This window comes from Protopterus annectens, chromosome 10.part0, assembly GCF_019279795.1.
Source record: "Protopterus annectens isolate FY-2018-M chromosome 10.part0, PAN1.0, whole genome shotgun sequence".
NCBI lineage: Eukaryota > Metazoa > Chordata > Ceratodontiformes > Protopteridae > Protopterus > Protopterus annectens.
The window spans coordinates 852,453,884-852,476,235 of NC_056744.1; the positions used below are offsets into that span (position 1 = coordinate 852,453,884).

The 22,352-nt window shown below is 42.6% G+C and overlaps 1 protein-coding gene across 1 annotated transcript in view; it reads left to right on the top strand.

Annotated features, from left to right (window-relative positions):
• The window catches only part of HFM1 (helicase for meiosis 1), a 3,254,758-nt gene that overhangs the window by 39,669 nt on the left and 3,192,737 nt on the right, over window positions 1–22,352 (top strand). Inside the window, exon 2 of the mRNA XM_044086815.1 lies at window positions 17,759–17,806. Within this exon, the coding sequence (XP_043942750.1) occupies window positions 17,759–17,806 (48 nt within the window). The remainder of the gene's footprint in view (window positions 1–17,758; window positions 17,807–22,352) is intronic.

The window sequence follows — 22,352 nt, forward strand, 5'->3', positions numbered from 1 at the left end:
CTAAATGACTGTCACAAACCAAAATCTTTCTCACAGCAGCACTATTATTACCACACAAGTCTGTCTTTTATTAACTCATCTTTTAAGTCACCAAACCAACATGTTTTAGCTTTGTTTCTCAGGTCAGTGATATAAGCTGCAAAAGTTTCCCCTGGTTTCTGATCTCTTGTGTAATGCAAATGCCTCTCTAATTTAATATTTGTCTGGGGGTTACACATTTCCCTGAATTTGCCCTTCAAATACTCTGGGTCTTCCCTTCATTCAGCCTGTAAGACAATATGACGATTTTCACCTTCTCCCTCATATACTGCTGGTGCATACACAAATGATGCTCTCTTTCAATGGCTTTTGACCCAGCTAGGTTTAGCAAAATGAATTCCCTGGTGGAAGTACAGTTGGGAGCTTTTTTCCACTTTTGTACAGGGTACCAAGACCAGTTCCTTTCCTTGCATAAGCTTTGCAATTTTTTTTCTAAAAGGAACACTCTTGCTCAGACCTGCAATCAGAGAACCTATTCCTCCTTTGAACTTGAACTTTGTGCTTGAAGCTTTGACAATGCCACCATTCAAACCAGTTTCTTCAACTACATTAAAGTTTCTATCATGGAAGACACTTTCCTTAATAGCTGTTACTTCTGCCAGGAGCTTCAGGCCCTTTTCTCATAAGCCCTTTATTTGGTCTTTCACCAGGACTAAGTTTTTCTCACCATCAGTCTGTCCGTTCTGCTTTAAATAGCTTCTGAAACAAACATGGTGCAGTCTATTCATTTGCCAGTATTTTTCCAAATCATTCTAATAAAAAATAACACATTCTGCACACTCTAACTGTGCATTTACAGCTGTGCTTCTGTCTTCACAGAACTGTGGCCTTCCGCAAGGATCCTCATCTCTATGCTTCCTTTGTTCAGAATAAGCTCGGTAGGAAAGTTTCCAAGATAATCTCTTTCCAGATCGCTTACTGATTGTATTATCTTTATATATGCCTCGCACAACCAGCCTTTGCCAGGTAAACCAAAGGGTCATTCTACTAGGGTAGCAGCAGCATCTACTGCCTTTCTCAGTTGCTCTTCAAAAGACGAAATATGTGCATATGCAACTTGGTCCTATATGCACACCTATGTCAGACATTATAAATTGGATTCCATTTCTAGGTTTAGACCATCTTTTGGTGCCTTCTTCCTCAAGGGTCACCTGTCATTATGCCACCTTGGATTTCCTTCAGTAACTTGAGATTCTGAACCACAGGTCGGATTGGACAGACTGAATGAACAGGCCGTGAAATTTATGTACTTACCATGATGCTATAGTCTGTCATTCATGTCCATCCGATACAACTCTCCCTCCATCTCCTATCCTTGAACTCCTTGACCTTACAGGACCTGAAGAATTTTTGACCTAGTTTTGCTGACAGTGTAATTGCTGTTATTAGCATATCTGTGTATATGTTCACTATGCTTCTGTGAATGTTGATAAAGCACCAAACTCAGTCTGAGGTAACGCAGCGCACCAAAGCATTATGGGAGGAAAATTCTTAAAGGGGCTCAAAGCTGGAGTACTAATTCTGCCAGGTCAGATCTGACAAGTGGCTGGGGACCCCAGGTCATATCTGACAGACATGAATGACAGGATCTAGCATTATGATAAGTGCATAACCTTCATTTCTGTTAACTTTTTATGTGATTGTAGCATAATATTTAAAGAGAATCCCTGGTGTCTAGTGTCTCTCCATACATCTTTGATGCAGCAAAACTGTTACTCTATTAACTTTTTAAAGTGGCTGTAGAATAATATTTTAAACTATCCATGATGTCTAGTGCCTTCATGCATCTTTTGTGCTGCAAAACTGTTATTCTTTTATTTTTAATTGACTGTAGAATAATTTTTAAAGAACATCCCTGGTGTTTTGTGTCTCCCCCACCCATATTTCTTTCTTGCTGTAAAACTGTTGATGTATTAACTTTTTAAGTGACTATAGAGTAATATTTAAGGACTATCCTTGGTGTATAGTACTCACCCCCCTCAGCCATATATTTTTTCATGATGAAAAACTGTTGTTCTATTAACTTTTTACTTGATATTTCTCTGGTATGTAGTCCCCCCTCCCATATTGCAGGATGTGCTTATTTAGTGTATGGAAGTTTAGGTGTATGACATCCCCCTCAACGCACACACACACACACACGCACGCACACACACACACACACACACACACACACACACACACACACACACACACACACACACACACACACACACACACACACACACACACACACACACACACACACACTCACTCACTCACTCACTCTCTCACTCTCTCATCTCACCATCTGAGGCCATATATACCTGCACACATACCCCCAGCAGTACCTGTCCGATAAACTCCCTGGCACTTACCTCTAATGCAGTCTGACCCACTGAAGGTAGTGGGTGAACATGAACTTTTGGCCAAACTAACAACACAGCTGAGCTATTCTCTGAATCACTTGGTTACATAAATGCCTTTCTGCAGGCATTTCTGGAGGAGAGCACATGGCTAATTAGCATAGGCCACTACCCCAGAATCCCTCACTAGCATATAGTACATCAGAGGAAATGGCCCAGCTCAGTGATTCTACAGAATGCATAGGATCGTTATAGTGGGACTGTGTTAGGGATTACCACTGGTGGAAGACCTTTTTGACTTGGGTACAAACTCTTCTCTGTATTAAAACCATTAATTTGGTTTACGTTAACTGCTTGAAATAAAAAAAAAAAAACAGGAAAAATGACTCCTGTTCAAGATTCAAGTCTACTGTCATAAAATAGCTCTGAGTAAGAGCAATCTTCACATGTAGAAACATTCCTCTTATCATACTGTTGTTGTACAATGCTCTAACATAAAAACTGCTTTCAATCTAGTACAAATTTACCCTTTCTGTAACCACTGTTTCTGCAATATGATAGTAATTATTTTGTATAACAGTTCTTTTCAGGTGCCTATATTACAAATAATGTATGCCAGCACTGAAAATATAGTAAATATGTACATCCCTTTAATATATTAAGATCATTACTAATGCAAAAGTGAATTCACTGCATAACACCTACTATCTACTTGCATTGTGATGCATGCATTACCGTATTTATCAATAGCTGTATTAACATACAGTTGCTTATTGCTATTGCTTTGTCATACCTAGCAGAATGTACAATATCATGTGTTTTTTTTTCTTACTGGAAAACTAAAATATAAATAAAATAATATGATGTTGTCAACGTTGCCTTTATTATCACTTGTGGGACGGATCCGATCCATCGGATCCGGCTTGGCCTTTTTCAAAAGCTCGTGGCCTTCAGCAAAACATTCTGCCTTACCCATAATACAGTTTCCTAAACCCTTAGATCTCGTTTGCCGCTTAATGAAAGATGTGGTCCTTCCAGGAAGCTCTGGGCTAAGTGAAGTTTACTTGTATATTTTTTATAATTTCTACTTAGTTGTTTTCTCTATTAGTTAGTTTAGCAATTTCCTTACCCTTCTTTACATCCTTTTAAGTTAGAGGACATTTTTCTGGTTGTATGAGTATTTTTCCCTTTTTTAGCTTCCCCTTCCAATGTCCATTTAAGTTAGAGGAAGAGGACGTTCTTAATTTCTACCACTATAATTCATTTAAAAAAAAGTTCTAATTTTCCTCAATCCCTTAACGTTTGTTGTAGTTAGAGGGCGTGTGTGTGTGTGTGTGTGTGTGTGTGTGTGTGTGTGTGTGTGTGTGTGTGTGTGTGTGTGTGTGTGTGCATTGTTTTCTCTTTCTTATTTTCCATAGCATGAATTTTATTGGCTAAAAGTTGTTTTTTGTAACATGTCTGAAAACAGGATGGGAAACCCTTAGGGTTTAAGAAATGCAAACAATGTGGGAAAAAATGCCTCTAAGTGATACACATACTTTGTGTGTATATTGCTTCGGTCTTTTACATCTACAAGAATCATGCTCCATTTGCCATGGCTTTAACCAAAGGGCTCTTATGGAGCATGAAAATAAACATATATTAAAAGGCTTACTTAAAACTCCATTTTCTGAGGCTATTTCTCCAGAGTCCTCTAAATCATCAGCTAAAACACAAAAGCAACCTTCCTCGAATCCAAAATCATCCTTGGAGCCAAGACAGAAAGTACCTGATCTGACTGTTCCTACAGATCCTTTGGAGCTGCCAGTAGCTTCTGGACCCGAGAGATATTTGGAGCAACCTGAACCTTCTTCTCCGATCTCTTCGGCTCCCACTGAGTTTAGACTTCGGAGCCATTCTCCAGCATTGGAATCTATATCTTCTCGGCTCCCATCACCATTTTTGACAAAATCTAGATCCCCTACCTTATCTACCCGACCTACCAGGAGTTTGTCAGATGATGATGTGGATAGGGTAGTGCAGAGGCTTCTGAAGACACCATCTTTGGCCAAGTTATTACTGGGTCCAAGCCCAAAGGCAACGGATTCGACAAAGTCCCCTCCATTGGCATGTATTCCTCCTCTGATCTGTCCCCTGGTTTCAGTGCCAGAAGAGTCAGATGTCCAGCTGGTGTCCATCTCAGATCCAAGGCCCAAAGGTTCCTTGGATCTGACGTCTGCCCTGAGTTCATCTGCTCTGTCAGAAAGGGAGATCACTAGGAGATCAGACTCAGAGAACAGGTTTGGATCTCACTGGATCCAACCCTGCCTTTTGGTGCTTCAGTGCTGGTGAGTTTGGATCCTATCTCTGCCTTAGAATGCCTGTCCTCTGTGCCAGAGATTCCCTTGGCTCTGACTACCTTTTTGTTGGATCCAGGGATTTCTTTGGATCAGGGACAGGGTGCCTTTGAGGTTATGAGGTGGGTAATGACTACATCCCAGTCGCAGACACAGTCTCTCCAAGATCTTCCTTTCACTTCTGGGCCAGTGACTTTGCCTACTCATGTACCCCTTCCACAGGACCACAGAGACCCCAGACCTCAGGATGTCTAGCAAGGGACACCTCCCTGTTCTGAAACTTCCCCAGATTACCCCACGGAGGAAGTCAGTTGGAAGAGGACTTGCAACAGGAAGCAACTGGACTCCCCGGAGGAGTCAGTCACATCTGATGCCGACCTCGATGATGCAGAAGGGTCCCCTTGGTCACTTCCTGAAGATGTCTTCTTTGGAGACATCCTAGAAATGCTAAAACAGAGGTGACTGGCAGTCCACAACCCTTTCAGGTGAGGGGTCGGTATGCCTGAAGGTTTTCTGGTCCCGCCCTTCCACCTCTTGGGTGACAGATCCTTCCAATGAGCTTATTGACTTAATCTCTCAGAATCTACTTCCAGGAGGCAAAATAAATATATTGCTACCCCTTTTGGATAAGACTTTCCTTACAAAAGGTATAGCACTTGATGCCATGGTTGTGGTGGCGGCCACTAAAAAGGAACTATCTGAAACCAGTTCCACAATCTATCCCCTGAATAAAGATTCTAGAAGCATGGATAGATACAGGAAACACTTCTTTTCGTCAGCAACCTTCATCTTATTGACACTGAATTACTTAACTCATTTTACTAGACTATAGAGGGATCTGATAAAGGAGTTGTCAGACTGCCTCCAAGGAGCTGTAGCTAATGCAGTTGCAGACAAGTTAGCCAAATTCGGTTGTAAACTCTTCCATGAGACTCATCTCATATGTAGCAGATGGAATTAGTAGGGGCAGCGGGTTCAAGCATCTCACTTCAGAGGCAGGCCTGGATGTGCCTTTGCAATTTCACAGAGCCCTTCAAGTCTTTCTTCATTAATGCCCCTTTTGATGGCTCCTGTCTCTTTGGGCCCAAAGTTAAAGAGATGCTCACCAGGTGTGAACAGGAAGGCAAGACCTTATCTGCCATTGGAGTACATTTTTCTGCATCCACCAGACCCTCTCCCAAAGGTCAAAGGGATAGTGGAAAGATGTGGTTCAAAAAATCACAAAGACTTTTCCAAGACACACAGGTTGAAAGTTCTCCTAGAGGCAGACGGGGGAACAATAATGGAAGACTCTGCCCTTGCAGCAAGGGAGGCCCACATAATCAGGGCTTCAGAGAATCATTCTTTAGTAGGCCCTTGCAGCACTCCTGAGGGGGTGCCCGATTATCCACCTCTGGAGGCAATCGGGGATGATTGTCTCTGCACCTTCACACCTGGCTAAAAATAACAAACGACAGATGGGTGCAGAATATAATATCCAGGGGTTATGTCATTCCCTTTTCCTTCTCCATTCCCAAAATCAGAACAGTTCCAGACATTCCACCTAGTCAGAAGGAACAAGCAGCCTTAGAAATTTAAAAGTTGCTAAGAAAAAGAGTCATTCAAGAAGTCCCCACAAACCAGAGAGGATTCAGAATTTACTCAATTCTTTTTAGTTCCAAAGAAAACAGGGGACTGGAGATCCATTCTGGATCTCAGCAATCTAAGCAACTTGGTAAAAAAGAGCACATTCCGGATGGTGACAATGCAGTCAATGCTTCCTTTTTTTGGAAAAAGACAATTGGATGTGCTCTATAGACTTTCAGGATGTGTACTAACATATACGGATGGAAAGGCGGTCCAGAAGGTACTTGCGCTTCTGGTTAGGAGCCAGTCACTTCCAGTTTTGATCTCTGCCCTTTGGTCTCACTACAGCCCCCAAAGTGTTCACCAAATGCATGGCAGTAGTTGAGGCTCACCTGAGACATCAAGGATTCTGGGTGTTTCCATATCTAGATGACTGGCTCATAACCGCCTCGACCAGGCATCTTGTGCTACAGGTCAAGGACTCCATACTACAATTCTGTTCCTCTTTAGGGATTACAATAAACAGCAAAAAATCTGCTCTAGAACCATGTCAGAACTTGGCCTTCATAGGAGCAGAAATAGACACAAGAAGGATGATAGGAAAACTTTCACAAGACAGAGTAGATAATCTTCAGTGTTACGTAAGAATGCTGATCAGAAAGAAATAAGCTTGTGCTAAACTAGTTCTTCAAGTACTGGGCAAAATGACCGCCTCACTTGTCCTTTTTCCCTTAGCTCATCTTCACATGAGAATACTTCAGTGGTTACTTCCGGCAGATTTGTCAATTCTAGTACTACCAATGACACACAAAATCATGATAACAAATTCATGCAAAAAGGATCTTTAATGGTGGATTCATGTGCCTCTGGTATCTCAAGGCCGTCACTTTATTCCTTCCCAACCCCAAGCCATGGTGACCATAGACACTTCCAAGATAGGGTGGGGGAGCATTAATTGGAGAAGGCAGTTCAAGGCATCTGGCATCAACATGACGCCCATTTGCACATAAACGTCCTGGAGATGCGGGCTTGCTTTTAGTGTTGCAAGCATTTCAAGACTCCCTACCACTGGGAATGATAGCAATCCAATTGAGCAACATGTCTGTAGTCTGGTACATAAACAAGCAAGGGGAACCAAATCTTACCCCCTTTGTCGGGACGCCGTAAGGGTTTAGCAATGGGCTAAATACATCTTCCAATCGCTTTCTGATAGCAACACACATCCCAGGGGGATCCAATGTAATAGCAGACAAACTGAGCAAAGCTATGCTATTGCTACACAAGTGGTCCCTCAATCAAAAAATTGCAGAAGAGATTCTCCGAAAATGGGGCCAGCCTTGCTCCAATCTTTTTGCTTCACCCATCTTTGCTAAATGTAGCAACTACTTTGCCCTGATCCCCCCTATGGGGAAGTCCCCAAGGGATGCACTTGTTCACAATTGGCACCCAGGACTTCTTTATTCCACAAATGTCCCTCATTAACAGGGGCGACAGATGCTGACTGAGGTTTTTTTGGAGGGATAAACTCTTGGCTAGGCTTGTAAGGGCCCCAGGGCCATTAGCCTAGTAACCTCTTATGATTCTATGATCCTCTGCCTATCCACCAATTCCTCTAGTTCCCAAACTACTACAGAAAGCAAGTTTGTTGAAGACGACAATGATCCTAATTGTCCCTATTGGCCAAAACAATTCTGATTCCCCTTCCTTCGGCCTCATATTCGGGACAAACCATGGATTCTGGACCCCATTCCAGATCTTCTGACTCACCCATCAGGAATGGTTCATCCCAATCTAAACAACCTCAAACTGACAGCTTGGCTACTCTGATGCCCCTGATAGCCAGGCTTCCTTCCCTTTCCTCTCCTGTAAGATGCATTTTAATTTCTTCACATATGTCATCCACATAAAAACTGTACAAGGGAAAATAGAAGGTGTGTATTTTATGGGCTAATTCTAATAAGCTTGATCCCTTTACTGCTCCCCTACATTTTATATTAGACTTCTTGGCTAAACTTTTTAATGAAGGTGCTGCTGCAGCTACTAATTAGAGTTCAGTTGGCAGCAATTTCAAACTTTTATATAGGAGGAAATGGTTATAGAATCATGTCAAACAGGCTTTGTAAAGCTTTCTTGAAAGGCAGTACAGTTCTAAGGCCTCTGTACAAAGACCCGTCTCCACCTTGGGATCTAAATTTTGTGTTATCACATATTATCTATCCTCCCTGTGAATCTTCTGCTAGCTGTGACTTAAAATTTCTTTCTTGGAAGACGCTGTTTTTAGTGGCTATCACCTCAGCAAGTAGAGTTTCAGAATTACAAGCTTTATCTGTCAAACTACCGTACTTAATTTTCATAAGGACAGAGTTTCTTTACCCACCAACCCCTCCATTTTGCCCAAGGTTGTATCTGAAAGTAACCTCAATCAATCTATACTATCACCAGTATTCTTCCCAAATTTTCAGAATAAAGGAGAATATTCGTTACATCTACTGGACGTTCATAGACAGTCATGTTTTTACCTACATAAAACTGCAGAAATCAGAAGATCAAATCAGCTATTTGTTTACTGTTCTAACAGTAAGAAAGGCTTACCAGTATCTACGGTTACCTTATCCAAATGGCTCTCTGAATGCATTTCCTTTATTTACAATTCCAAGAACAAAACACTCCCAGCACATGTCAAAGCTCATTCCACCAGGGGGATGGCTACTTTTTCAGCTTTCCAAGCAAGGCTATCTTTGGAAAGTATCTGTGCTGCAGCCACATGGGCAAGCCATCATACCTTTATTACTCATTAGAAGGTAGATTTGCCCTCCAGGAGTGGAGCATCCTTTGATTCTATGGTCCTGAGGAATATTTTCCCATGAACCACCCAAGAATCCGGTAGCTTGGGATGCGGTCCCACAAGTGAGAATAAAAGTGAGATTGGTAACATCAGATAAAGTAGTTATGTACTTAACATAACATTCCATGTGTGTTGCCCATCTTCACCTTTATTCTCACAACCCACCCACCTACCCCCTGCCTACGTTCCTGGGAGACCTGGTAGTAGTAATTGGATATCCTTTAGACTATACAACCTCAGAAACCACTTTTTTTTTCTTACACTATAAATATTTTTACCTTTAACCTTAATTCCAATGATGTTTTTCTCTTATGGGCAAACAAGATCTGAGGGTTTAGGGAACTGCATTATGGGTAAGGCAGAATGTCGACGAGCTATGGTGAAGGCCTCGAGCTTTTGAAAAAGGCAGAGAGGGATCTGATGGATCGGATCTGACCCACAAGTGAGAATAAAGGCAAAGGTGGATGTCAAAAGATTTTTAATACTCTTAACATATACTGGAAGAATCACGCAGCAAAAAAGGTAGGCCAAAAAAGAGTTTATTTAACATGCATGGAGATCTGCCACAAAAAGTTCTGTTGCTAGCAGTCTAATTTCTACACACTTTACATGGGTTTATATACCCTCTTTCGTGCATACTCAGCAACTGGTTACTAGACAAGGAATTTCAGTCAAGGCTATAAATTCACTCAGTGGAGCCTTAGATGGTAAAAAAGTCAGACACAAGATAAGTTGGTGCCTACATCAAGGTAACATCTATGCACTCCTCCTTGGTCAGAGGTCAGTCCCAAGATAGGCCTGTGCCTGGACCAAAGTAGCATCTGTGCATTCCTTTCTGGTCAGCAAATTCCTTACAAGAAAAACAACTCATTTTAGCTTATTTCTTTGCACGCAATGCAGTTTCACATTTTAACCCTTCCTATACAGGATACAAAGATGTTGAACACAAAGATTCTTACTACATTTCCCCTCACAACACTTTGTATCCCCAGTAATACATTTTATTCATACAGGTTTTAACACAGTTCATTTCCTGTATATTCAGAATAATAAGCTTTAGTTGCATTGGCAGACAATACACTTGATATTATCATTCGGATGCAAGGAATGCAGCAACAACCCAACAGTAGGAATATAATGGCACCAATACATACAGCAATTAAGACATTCATGTTCCTCAATTCCCAAACCAATTTTGGAAAAAGTCAGTCAATGGATTCTGTCCTGGTTTTGTAAGTTCAGAAACTTGCTGTAGGATCTCCAGATGACTGTTAATGTCATATCAGTTGTCTGTAATGAACGGACAACACTTGCAAGTACCTCTCCTCCGCTAGGGTGAGTTCGAGCGCCATACGATTCTGCAACACTACAGTCCTTATTGCAGTTAACTCATCCGTCACCAACTCCAGCGCAGAAAAAGTTGCATTGCTCAGAGTTTCTAACAGTTTTGACAATTTTCTGAGCTCCCAAATAGATTTTACTGTCCCATAGGCTGGAAGAATACCAGCCCAAGAAATGACATCATCGCCCAAGTCCATGTGTGACAGTCCCTTGCTGCTACTGTGGGCCAAATCGTGATGATAGATCCAGGATGCATCAATGTTAGATTAACAGGTTTATTCACAGCACGCATTTCGTATTTTACCTTGGGGAAGAGTAAAGGAATGTCTTATAGCTGGTGCCAAATAACCCAAAAACAACTGCCTGACCAATTCCTTGGTAACCATTTGTATGCTTTTACCACAGACAAAATAACAGTCATTCACTTTAAGAGTGATATTTACTGGAATAGAATGATTTCCTTTGTCTTGTATCCCTTTAAACAAAAGATCATACACAGATAACATTTTTTCAACAAAACTAGTGACATTAATAAGCCCTGTACTATTAATAAGCACTCTTATAGGCTTGAAACTTGTTGCACAGTGCCCATCTAATGTACAGTTATGAATTATGGTTATATTACATTGACTCCATCCAACCTTAATTTTTCCAGATCTCTGGAAACATACAGTTCCATTCTGACGACCCATGAGGGGTAATGCTATTTTGTCCTTTACAGCTATCTCCGTTTCAAATAGTAAATTGGTCCATGTATCATTTGCCCCCAAGGGACTGTACCTAACATCAGACCACCATGTACAGTCGGGATAGCTGTGCATATCCAACAATTTGAAACATTAAAAGACAAAGCATATGCATATTTAATAGCCTGATACGTGTTAAAAGGTGGATGCCAAGCTGTATTTTCATCTCTCTTTGTTTGGCTCGTTGTGAAAATAAAAATGGCCAAAACAGAAAAATAACACTTACAATCACTAATAACAAAATTATTTTACAATGCCTTTGTGGGAAGGACTGCTCCCTTCCGGTATTTTCCTGCATTGCTACAACAGTCAGAAAAGTTCATACAAAACAGGATTACTACTAATCAATGTTCCTCAGGGGAACTCAAATTCTTTTCAACTCAAATTTCCTGACAATCTTGCAATGTGTCAGGTGGATCCAAGATGTTCGCTCCTTTATTCGAACTGCTGTGGGTGTCGAATCAAAACCTGGTATGGGCCTTCCCACAATTTTAATCCACACCCACTCGCCCGGCTTCACTTCCAGGATCCTGTTGTTCTTCTGATCTGAAAAATAATCATTTGTTAGAGAAGTGTTAGTTTTGTCAGCATTTTCCTCATGTAATCTGCTATCTCTTCAAAAGACCTTGCCACTGCGGGGCGTACTCCCATATAGTAGTTCAAATGGTGTGACCCCTTTTGAAGTGGGAGTATGGACAGGAGTGCCAGAGGTAAGCAGTTTATCCAAGACTGATGTGTCTCGGCCATGAGTTTACGTAACTTGCCTTTGAGAATGCCATTATGGCGTTCAACCAACCCTGCTGACTGTGGGTGGTAGGCACAGTGATGTTTTAAGTCAATCTGAAAACGGCAGCCAGCTTTTGAATAACTTGGTTTACAAAATGTGTGCCGTTATCAGAATAGATGCGTGTGGGTAGCCCAAAATGAGGGATAATATTATTCGTAAGGGCCTTGGCTACCGACAGGGCATCTGGATGAGTTACTGGAAAAGCTTCAACCCATTTTGTAAAAGCATCAATAATGACTAATACAAATCGCTTTTGTTGAACAGGGGTTAGTTCAATAAAATCCATACAGATTGTGTGAAATGGATACGGAGGCAGCGGGAAAGCTGCGGGGTGATTCATTACACCACCATGGTATCGATAAACAAAACCGTTTAGCATATGCTATAAAGCCCTTGGTCCAGAAAATTTGCTGGGTCATTTGAACCATAGCAGCAGGGCCCAGATGAGATGGGCCATGCGTCACTAATGAGGCATACCTAAAAGGTTTGTTGGCAAAACATACTTATCATTTGGACCTACAAAACTCCTTGCTTCTGAATAGCCCCATATTTAACCCATCGCTGTTTTTCCTGAACTGTACTAAGTTCCTGCATTACTTGCAAAGTTTGTAGATCAAATTTATCTGTAGGATGAAGTTCCTTCTGTGTGGTCTCGAGTGCAAAAGTAGAGGTTAAGGCTACACTGCAGTTTTGTCAGCTAGTGCATTTCCAAGTGATACTGGATCCTTGGCATTTGTGTTACAGATGGCCAATCCCGTGGCAGTTGGACAGCTTGTAAGAGGCTAAGGATTAAAGGTTATTTCCTTTCCTGAGGCAGTAACCATTCCCCTATTTTTCCATTGCTGTGCAAAGACATGGACCGTGGAAAAAGCATACTGACTATCTGTGTAGATAGTAACTGCCTTATCCTTGGAAATGGTACATGCTCTGGTCAAAGCAATCAATTCAGCGGACAGATTCCTGGGGAGAGGTTTTGCCTCTAGTACCTTAGTCTCAGTTGTGACTGCATAACCCACTTGTGTAATACCTGCTTCATTCTTACGTGCTGACCCATCTACGAACAGGGTCCAATCTGAATTTGCCAAAGGCTGATCCTTAAGGTCTGGTCTTGGCAAGACATTAGAGTGTATTAAGTCTAAACATCATCAGCTGTAGGTAACAGCGTGGCTGGATTAAGAGTGGTGCATCGCTCAATGGTCATGTGTGGTTGTGATAGTAATGTTGTCATGCAGGACAAGTGTCTGCTAGAGAGAGAAAGGTAACTTTATCCTGTAGAAGTATTACAGGTCATGAAACAAAACTAGGGTTGCAGACGCCTGCACGCCAGTGCAGCTACACAGTGTGGCAACGATCGTGCCACTGTGTCCAGTTTACTGGAATAAAAGCTAATGGCCTCAACTTATCCCCATAAATTTGTAAAAGAACCGATGTCATAAAACCCTGCTTACAATCTACTGTCTGAACAAAGGTTTTGTATAGTCAGGGAAGCTAAGTGTTGCAGATCCTGCTATCAGTTGCTTTACCCTAGTAAATGCCTGTATTGCCTTATCTGTCCATTTCAGCGTCATGTAAATAAGTTCTGAAAGTGGACTCACTTCCTCTGCATAATTGGGAATCCAACTAAAGTTAGTTATTCCTAAAATGACATCATTTCTTTTTGTACTGGGCATTGGTGCCTGTAAAATAGCTTCTTTTCTACAGCTATCCAGTTGTCTACCAGCATTTGAAATGGTATAGCCTAGATATCATACTTCAGCTTTACAAAATTGTAATTTAGATTTGTTTACCTTATGTCCCTCTTTCGCCAAGAAATGCAATAACCGAATAGTTTCGACTCACAGACAGCCTCCGTGGGTGCAGCCAGTAAGATGTCGTAGATGACAGCCATGCTCGGTTGAAACTGTGCCAGGTTTGTTGACATTTCTTGGCAGCCTTGTGTAGGTGTACCGCTTGCTCATGAACGTAAAAGCGAACCAAAACCTACTAGTTTCCTGTAGAGGGATGGAAAAATGCGTTACTGATATCAATGACAGAAAAATACTTATCTGTGGGAAGGATATCATTTAACAAAACAGATGGATCTGGGACCATAGCCCTTGGTACCACAGCAGCATTCACAGCCTGCAGATCCTGTACCATTCTCCAGGTCCCATCCGGTTTCCTTACTGGGAACAAGGGTGTGTTACGAATCTGTGCATGGAATTAAAACCCCAGCTTGTAATAGAGCCGTGATCACTGGTAGAATGCCTTCTTCTGCCTTTTACTTAGCGGATACTGACGCTTGTGAGGTCTAAAGTCGGATTTTGGAGTTATTTTAACCTGTCCTGCTGTTCTTATTAGCCCAATGTCATGTTGCCCAAGGGACCATAAGGAGTCTGGCACTGATTGTAACTTTAATTCTTCCTGCGGGGTTAGGAGATATAGTCAGAATGGCCCTCCCGGGTGGCGTTAGCCTGTCTTCGGAGGTGCACTGTTGGTCTAGCCTGGGTGACCCAATTTAGTCTTTGTACCTGTCTTTACATGCCAACTGTTCTGGCATCATTTTAGCCCATTCAGTAACTTTCCTCCCACCAGATACCATGCCATTTGTTCTTCCCTTGTTACAGAGACATGTGCAATAGAATTATTGCAAAAGTAACTGCATATCTTTTGTAAGACTGCATGTAACTGCAGAATTTCCTGCTTTATCCCAATATAGGTTTTGTAACAAGATTTTTGTGACCTTGTGTTTAAAGAATTGCTCTTCATATTTGTCGCCTGGTCCTACATACTTTCTGTAGTACATTGTACAGTGTAGTTGTTTAGCTACCACTGGCGGTTGTGTGCCATATTTACTTAAGGCCAAATTAGTTAGCTCATTTACTACATTTTGTGGTCCAGTTTCGACAAGATCATTACTGTACCAGTAGTGTAAATCACCCTGCCCCACCTGCAACATAACATCTTGAATTTCTACCTAGAATCCCTGATGCAGTCGGCACAGCTGCTATGCCAAACACGTGCATTAAATCTCTTCCTAATAAGTTTACAGGGCAAATTTTAGAGACAATGACTCGAAACCTGATAGTTTGGTTAGTTTCAGGGTCCGTGAACCATAAGGGTTTAGATAGTGGTTCTTTATAAATCATTGGCTGCCTTGACTAATACATAGTCATCAGAAGTTACATCAGATGGCACTGCAGAGGTTTTAGCAGGGTCCTGGAGGCCCCTGAATCACACAAAATTCTACATCCTTCCCTTCCACTTGAAGTGTGATAATCGGTTGTGCCTCTAGCTGCATAGTTACAGCCAGCTGTTAAATTAATAACCTGATATTAGCCCGTCGCCTGAAAAATCAGTCACTTCATTCTCCCATCCTGCACATTCCCTTTTACCTTCTTTATTCACATTCTCAAAATCATTCTCATTTTGTATTACTGACTCTTGCCAGTCGACCTCAGCATCTGGGTCCGGTTCGTCCGTGCTGCCATTATATAGTCATGCTGAACTATGATTTGGAGCAGCAGTGGATTTCCCGGGATTCAGGCAATCTCTTGCGAAATGCCTTCTTACTGCATTTAAAACATTCCCCCTCTTTTGTCTGCCTTCGTAATCTTCAAAATGTCCTACATTCCTTCTCCCTCTGCCTCTACCCTGTCCCTTCCTCTACCTCTGTTGGACGGAGCTTACATTAACATAAGTGTTTTATCCGCTCACCATAAAGGTTTGAGCCTGTTTTCTTTTTCTCAAGATATTTATCTGCATGTAAAGGGATACGAGTGTGTGGACAGGGTATGTACCTTAGCTTCTTTTGTTTTACTCTGATTTGTCTATACTATGGTTGCTCCAGAGTCTCCTCTGCTTGTTTTTGTAAAACTATGGAGGGTATTTTTCCCTGCTTCTCTGCCTCCTGTAAGACTATGAAGGACACCTTTTCTTGATTTTCTGCTTCTTTCTTTTTGATACTGGGGTGGACTAACCCTGTCTTTAGTGACATCAGAATACAAGGGTAGGGCCGTTGGTTTCACGACAGACAATAGATGTTTCGTCATCTTCTTTGTGGACAAAAATGCACCTTTGCACTCGAGCCACTACTTCCCTTATTTGAAAATTGTTCCCTATGTCTCTTATTAGCTTCTTCTAACCATTTCTGTGCTTGAGGAAATCCTACCTTTTTGTTTCTTAACCTTACCTCCTGTGTCCCTCTTGGGTCTCTCACTAGATTTTGACATTCTGATTTATTCAAGGTACCACTAAACCCATAGTCTTTTTCCATTTTTCATATATTTTAAGTTTTTGGATGTAATTTAAACATATATTCCTCATCCTCAGTCCTTTTATTTAAGCAGCCCTTACTAACACAACAACTGCTTCCTATTCCCATTTTTCTTATTTAAAAGAAAAACTGTTTCCCATTTTCTTATTTAAAAGAAAAACTGTTTCCTTTTCCTGAGATCTCTACGGTCTTTTGTAAAATTTAAACAAAAGAAATTCCTTTTTGATTAGTCCCTTAAAAACCTTTTACAAAAAACAAAAAAGCTTACCTTACTGCGGATCTTCCGCCCTCGTTATCACCGTCCACGGATCGAATCTAAGAGTGACTGGCCTCTACTTACGACTTTTTGTCGGAGGTCTTTCCATTCAAGGGAGCCGAGATTCGTTCTCCCTTCCTGTACAGGTTTTCAGTCCCTCTTATGCGATTAAATTCGTGAAGAGGTGGCCCCAAGCCAGAAATGTCAAAAGATTTTAATACTCTTAACATATACTGGAAGAATCAAAAAGGTAGGCCAAAAAGAGTTTATTTAACATGCATGGAGATCTGCCACAAAAAGTTCTGTTGCTAGCAGTCTAATTTCTACACACTTTACATGGGTTTATATACCCTCTTTCGTGCATACTCAGCAACTGGTTACTAGACAAGGAATTTCAGTCAAGGCTATAAATTCACTCAGTGGAGCCTTAGATGGTAAAAAAGTCAGACACAAGATAAGTTGGTGCCTACATCAAGGTAACATCTATGCACTCCTCCTTGGTCAGAGGTCAGTCCCAAGATAGGCCTGTGCCTGGACCAAAGTAGCATCTGTGCATTCCTTTCTGGTCAGCAAATTCCTTACAAGAAAAACAACTCATTTTAGCTTATTTCTTTGCACGCAATGCAGTTTCACATTTTAACCCTTCCTATACAGGATACAAAGATGTTGAACACAAAGATTCTTACTACAGTGGACAACACACATAGAACGTTATGGTAAGCACATAACTTCTTTTTTACCATTGAGGTGAAATGGAAAAAATTATGATAATTTTGTATTATGTAGTTATTCCTGTTTCATGTAAATGCATAACATGTGTACCCTATTTGTATTATTTTGCTTGTACCCTGGCTTGGCTGTAAAGGTCCATTTTGGATCAGCACATGTACAGAATTAACATTCATATTAATCTGATTAATACTGGAGTTGTCAGTGTCCATGTCATTTTAAACACAGCCAATACGTACAATGTAAAACATACTGATTTTATTTTTTTTTTATTGAATTTGCTTCTGTGGTAGCACATAGCCATACAAAAATATGTTTTTGGTTTCTTTGAACTGGGATATCCAGAATGAAAATATTTATTTGTCTGGATGCCTAATTTCTTTATAGTCTAAAATGCACATCTATTTATTTATTTTAATTTCAGCAGAAATTAATATTACAAACAATGTGTAGGAATATTCTGAGTTTTAACTGTTATTTATTTATTTAATTATATTCTTATTTATTTTATAGCTGCAAAAAACAGAAAATTCTCCATTCTGAGGCCTGTTTCTGAAATCCGTATCCTTTGATGTAATTTTTTTATTTGTGATAAATTATTGTTTTTGATCTTCTTAACATGTCTGTCTGCTGATGGTGAGGTCTGAGAACTGTGTCAGAATGCTTCACTTACAAAGGTAGCTGCTAAGATCATGTTTGTACAAAGCAAAATTCATCATTCCCAGACTGCTGCATACCAGATTATCAAAATAAAATTCACAATCAATGCTTTCTAGTACCATATAGCAGCACTGATACATATTTCTTCAGTGACATATCAACATATGACAGCAAACACATATAAACCTCCATGCCATTTGATTATTGTCTCTCCGGCTTTGCACACACAGCAGCAACCAAGTGCATCTCTGGCTAATTACACATAGTTACATTATGAAGAAGTTTAGCAGTTTCTTACAAAGGCATCCACCCGCTATTACTACTTGCTGATGAAATATCCATAAAAGACAATTTGATGTACTTTTCATTCTTCCTTACTATTGGGTCTTGGATCCAAACCTCAGATCTGATTCGGCTACATTTTACAGACCTGGATATTAATCTCATGCTCCTCCTTCTACCTGCAATGTTCTACCCTTTCTGTAGCTTCCCCAGATCTCGTTTGCCACCTCAGCAAACAGACGCAGATTTCTTCTCTCGAGTGACTGCAAGTAGCTTAAGCTAAGTTTTGTCCTTCTAGTTTCTAAATTTTCTCTTCCATTTCACATCTTTCCTGTATCTGAAGTAATTTACTTAATTTGTTCTTCAACCTGTGGGATACGAATTCGTATCGGATCCGAGCTGGCAACTTTACTAGCATCTGCTCCGAGCTCTAAGCTCCTCCCCTTACCCATAACACACCTCCACTACCTTCCAACCCCAGATCTCGTTTGCCGCAAATAGCTTATGCATTGTGATCTCTTGAGCTCCAGGTTTTCAAGTGGGTAAAAACTTAAAAAAATATCTTTTTTCTTTAAAAATATTTAGATAGTGATAGAGTAGGTTCCCCTTTCTCCTCCCCTCGCTTGGTGCGTCGACTTTATAGTTTTTAGGGTAGTTAGCTTAGTTAGAATAGTTGTGTGGATTTTTTGCTCCCCCTCCCCCTCTCAGTGTTTCTATGTGTGAGTGTGGTGAGTGGGTATTCTCAGAGAGAAAGAAAATAATATTTTCTTTTAATTTTTTCTTTCTTCTGACAGTATGGCTGGCAAGCCTATTTTCAAAAGATGCACTGAGTGCGGCCATAAATTATCCCCTGTGGATGGCCACACTCTGTGTGTTATGTACTTGGGCGTGGCCCATCTGAGTGTAGACTGCACTATATGTGCGGGGTTCAACCCTCGCACCATTAAAGATAGGAAGGCCAAGTTGTCCCTGAAAGGCCTTCTTCCCCCTTCAGAGACTGTTGCCTTGTCTTCAGCTTTGGTCACAGTGGCTGCTGTGGCCACCTCTCCTTCTTCTCTTCCCCTGTCTTCTCCTCCCTCCCAGGCTGAGACTCAACCTCCTGTACAAAAGCCTGTGGAAATGGAGCAGAAAAGGGGTCGAGAGTAGGAGAGAGAGTCGAAGGCGAGGGAAAAGTGCAAGAGGTCTCCGGACCTCCTTTCACAAGTAAAAAACCTTACGGATCCATGACTCACCTCAGCTCTGATCGCCGAGGTTCTCCCCACAGCCGGAGGAGACACACTCAGCTTCTAGGGCCTCGGTGTCCCCACCCGCAAGGTCGGAGTCTGTGGCATCGTCGAGGTACACCCGGTCTTTGTCTGAAGTCGATATGGATAAAATGATGAGGAGTTTCATCCGTACTCATATCCAGATGGGGGTCTTGCCAGCCCACCCTCCCTCAGGAGGGGGGAGCTCACTTCCTTTTTTTCAGCCGATATCTTCTTCTCCGATCCATCCATCGGGTTCAGAGTATTCGCATCCAAGGATGGCTTTAGTCAGGGGGTCGGTGCCTATGGTACCTGTTTCCTCGATGCCGACAGCTGCTTGGAGCATGTCAGATCTGACCAGCTCAGTTCCGAGCGACTCTCGGAGCCGGAGCTTGAGTGTCGGATCCAAGGGAGTGGAACTTTTTTCATCAGCTCTGCCTTTGTCTGGCCAAGTTCCCTCCCTCAGAGCTCTGTCCATTTCTGGCCCGGCTCTGATTCTCTCGTCGGACCCGGGGCGACTGGCCTCCTTGTTGGTTTCTCAGGAGGTTTGCTCTCCTTTGACATTCAACGTGGTAGAAAGGGTTCTCTCCGCTGGATTGAGACCTCTGACTGCCCCCAGCCAGACCCCCTCGGCTCTTTCTACGGTCCCCATCATTTTACCAGAGGGACATCCCGTGCTCAAGGAGCCCATGACGGTTCCCCCTGAGGAACAAGTGGCTTGCAAGTTCCCCCCGTGGAGCCCCACTGGAGAGGTGCCTCGCAAGCATACGTGCAAGAGGAGGCACTTGGTCTCCCCTGATTCCCTCACCGAGGATACAGACTTGGATGATGGAGAAGGTTCCCCTAGGTCACCTCCCGAGGATGTCTCCTTTGGAGAAATCATGGAAATCTTGCACCAGTGGGGAGGTTGGTCTGCCCCCGAACCTTCTTCTGTTGAGTCCGTGTTCCTGGAGGCTTTCGGCATGGGCCCATCTACTTCCTGGGTGTCCCCTCCCATGGATCGTTTGGTGGATCTGGTCACTTCGCGAGCATGAAAGGAGTCGGACACCATGGAACCAATCCCAAAAAGACCTGACAAAATTTTAAGTCCCCCCACAGACAGACCAGTATGGAACAAGGGCTCCCCCGTAGATTCTGTGGTGGTAGCAGCAGCCACAAAGAAGGAACTTGCCCAGGAGAGTTCCTCGGTTCATCCTCCTGACCGAGAGTCACGGATGATGGACCGCCTAGGGAAGCGGGTTAACACTTTAGCTACCTTTTCAATTAGGGTGCTGAACTACCTGGCCCATGTCACCAGACTCCAATACGACCTGCTAAATGAGCTGGAAGAGTACGTCCATGTGACTCCTTTCACATGCTATGGAAGAAACGGCTAGGGTGGCTGGGTCCAGCGTGTCCATGAGTTGCAATGCCTGGCTCAGATTATGTAAATTTCCAGAACTCTTCAAGGTGTTCTTTGCCAATGCCCCTTATGACGGCTCTACTCTCTTTGGTAAGACCGTCAAAGAGACATTAGTCCAGAGTGAAAAGGATGGGAAGACACTGTCTGCCATTGGGATCCACTTCTCGAACCCTCAGAGATCCTTTTCCCGAAACCAGAGGGGAAGAAGAAGATGTGGTTCCAGAAGTCACAGTATTCCCGAGACACTAAGGGCTCTTCTTCCCCCAGAGGCAGAGGGGGACAGAATGGATATTGGCCCAGAGGCAGAAGGTGTCTGAGGAATTTTGGGTCTTGAGAACCTTTCTCGGACAGACCCGGGCAGCAACCCTGAGGGGTGGCACGACTGCTCTACTCTGGAGGCAGTTGGGGGATGATTGTCCTTGCACCTAGTGGTATGGGAGTCCATAACATCAGACCACTGGGTGCTTCAGATCATATCCAGAGGGTACTCTATTCCCTTTGTGGGGCCCCCAAATCTCACAGACACCTCCTGGACGTACCACCCATGCAAAGGGAAGGAACACCACAGGAAATTTCCAAGCTGCTAGAAAAACGAGCCATCAAAACCGTCCCCCAGATCAGTCCGGATCAGGCTTCTACTCCCGTTTTTTTTTGGTGCTAAATAAAATGGGGGACTTAAGGCCCATTCTGGACTTTTCTACCCTGAACCTGTCAGTTGCCAAAGAGAAGTTCTGGATGGTCACATTACAGTCCATCATGCCGTACCTGCAAGACAGCGACTGGATGTGCTCGTTAGATCTCCAGGATGCTTATAGGTTCATAGGTTCATACTAGGCTATCTGCCCTAGGGCATTTATAAGCCAAGCCAGAGTTGTGTGGCTTTCACCACCCCTTAGGTTGAAGAATACTATACCCATTAGTTTGCCGTGCCTCTGTCCAGCAGTGATACAGAGATGATCCCCGGGGTAAACCTACGATCTCCCATCCACTGGTCAAGATTCCTCTTGAACAGAGCCAGCGAGGTGCTCTGTCTCACATGGACCGGGATTCTGTTCCATAGCACATAAAATGCACAGAAGCTCCAGGAGATTCCTCCGCTTTTGGCTAGGAGTCAATCATTACCAATTTTGAGCCCTACCCTTTGGTCTCACCACAGCTCCCAGGGTGTTTACCAAAGTGATGGCAGTGGTAGCGGCTCACCTGAGGCTTCAGGGGATTCAGGTCTATCCATACCTGGACGATTGGCTCCTCGCTGCTCCCACCAGGCATCTACTCTCCCAAACCAGGGATTATTTTCTGATTCTTGCCCTGCATTTGGGAATCACAGTAAATGCATCCAAATCACTCCAAGATCCTGTACAGGTGATAGACTACATTGGGGCCAGGTTAGGTACTCTTCAGTACAAAATCTTCCCGACCGCTGCGACAGTACAAAACCTGTGGAGGCATGTCTCCCTGATCTGCCACTCTCATCTCCCAATGGCGGAATCGGTGTTGAGGGCTTAGGCTCGATGGTGGT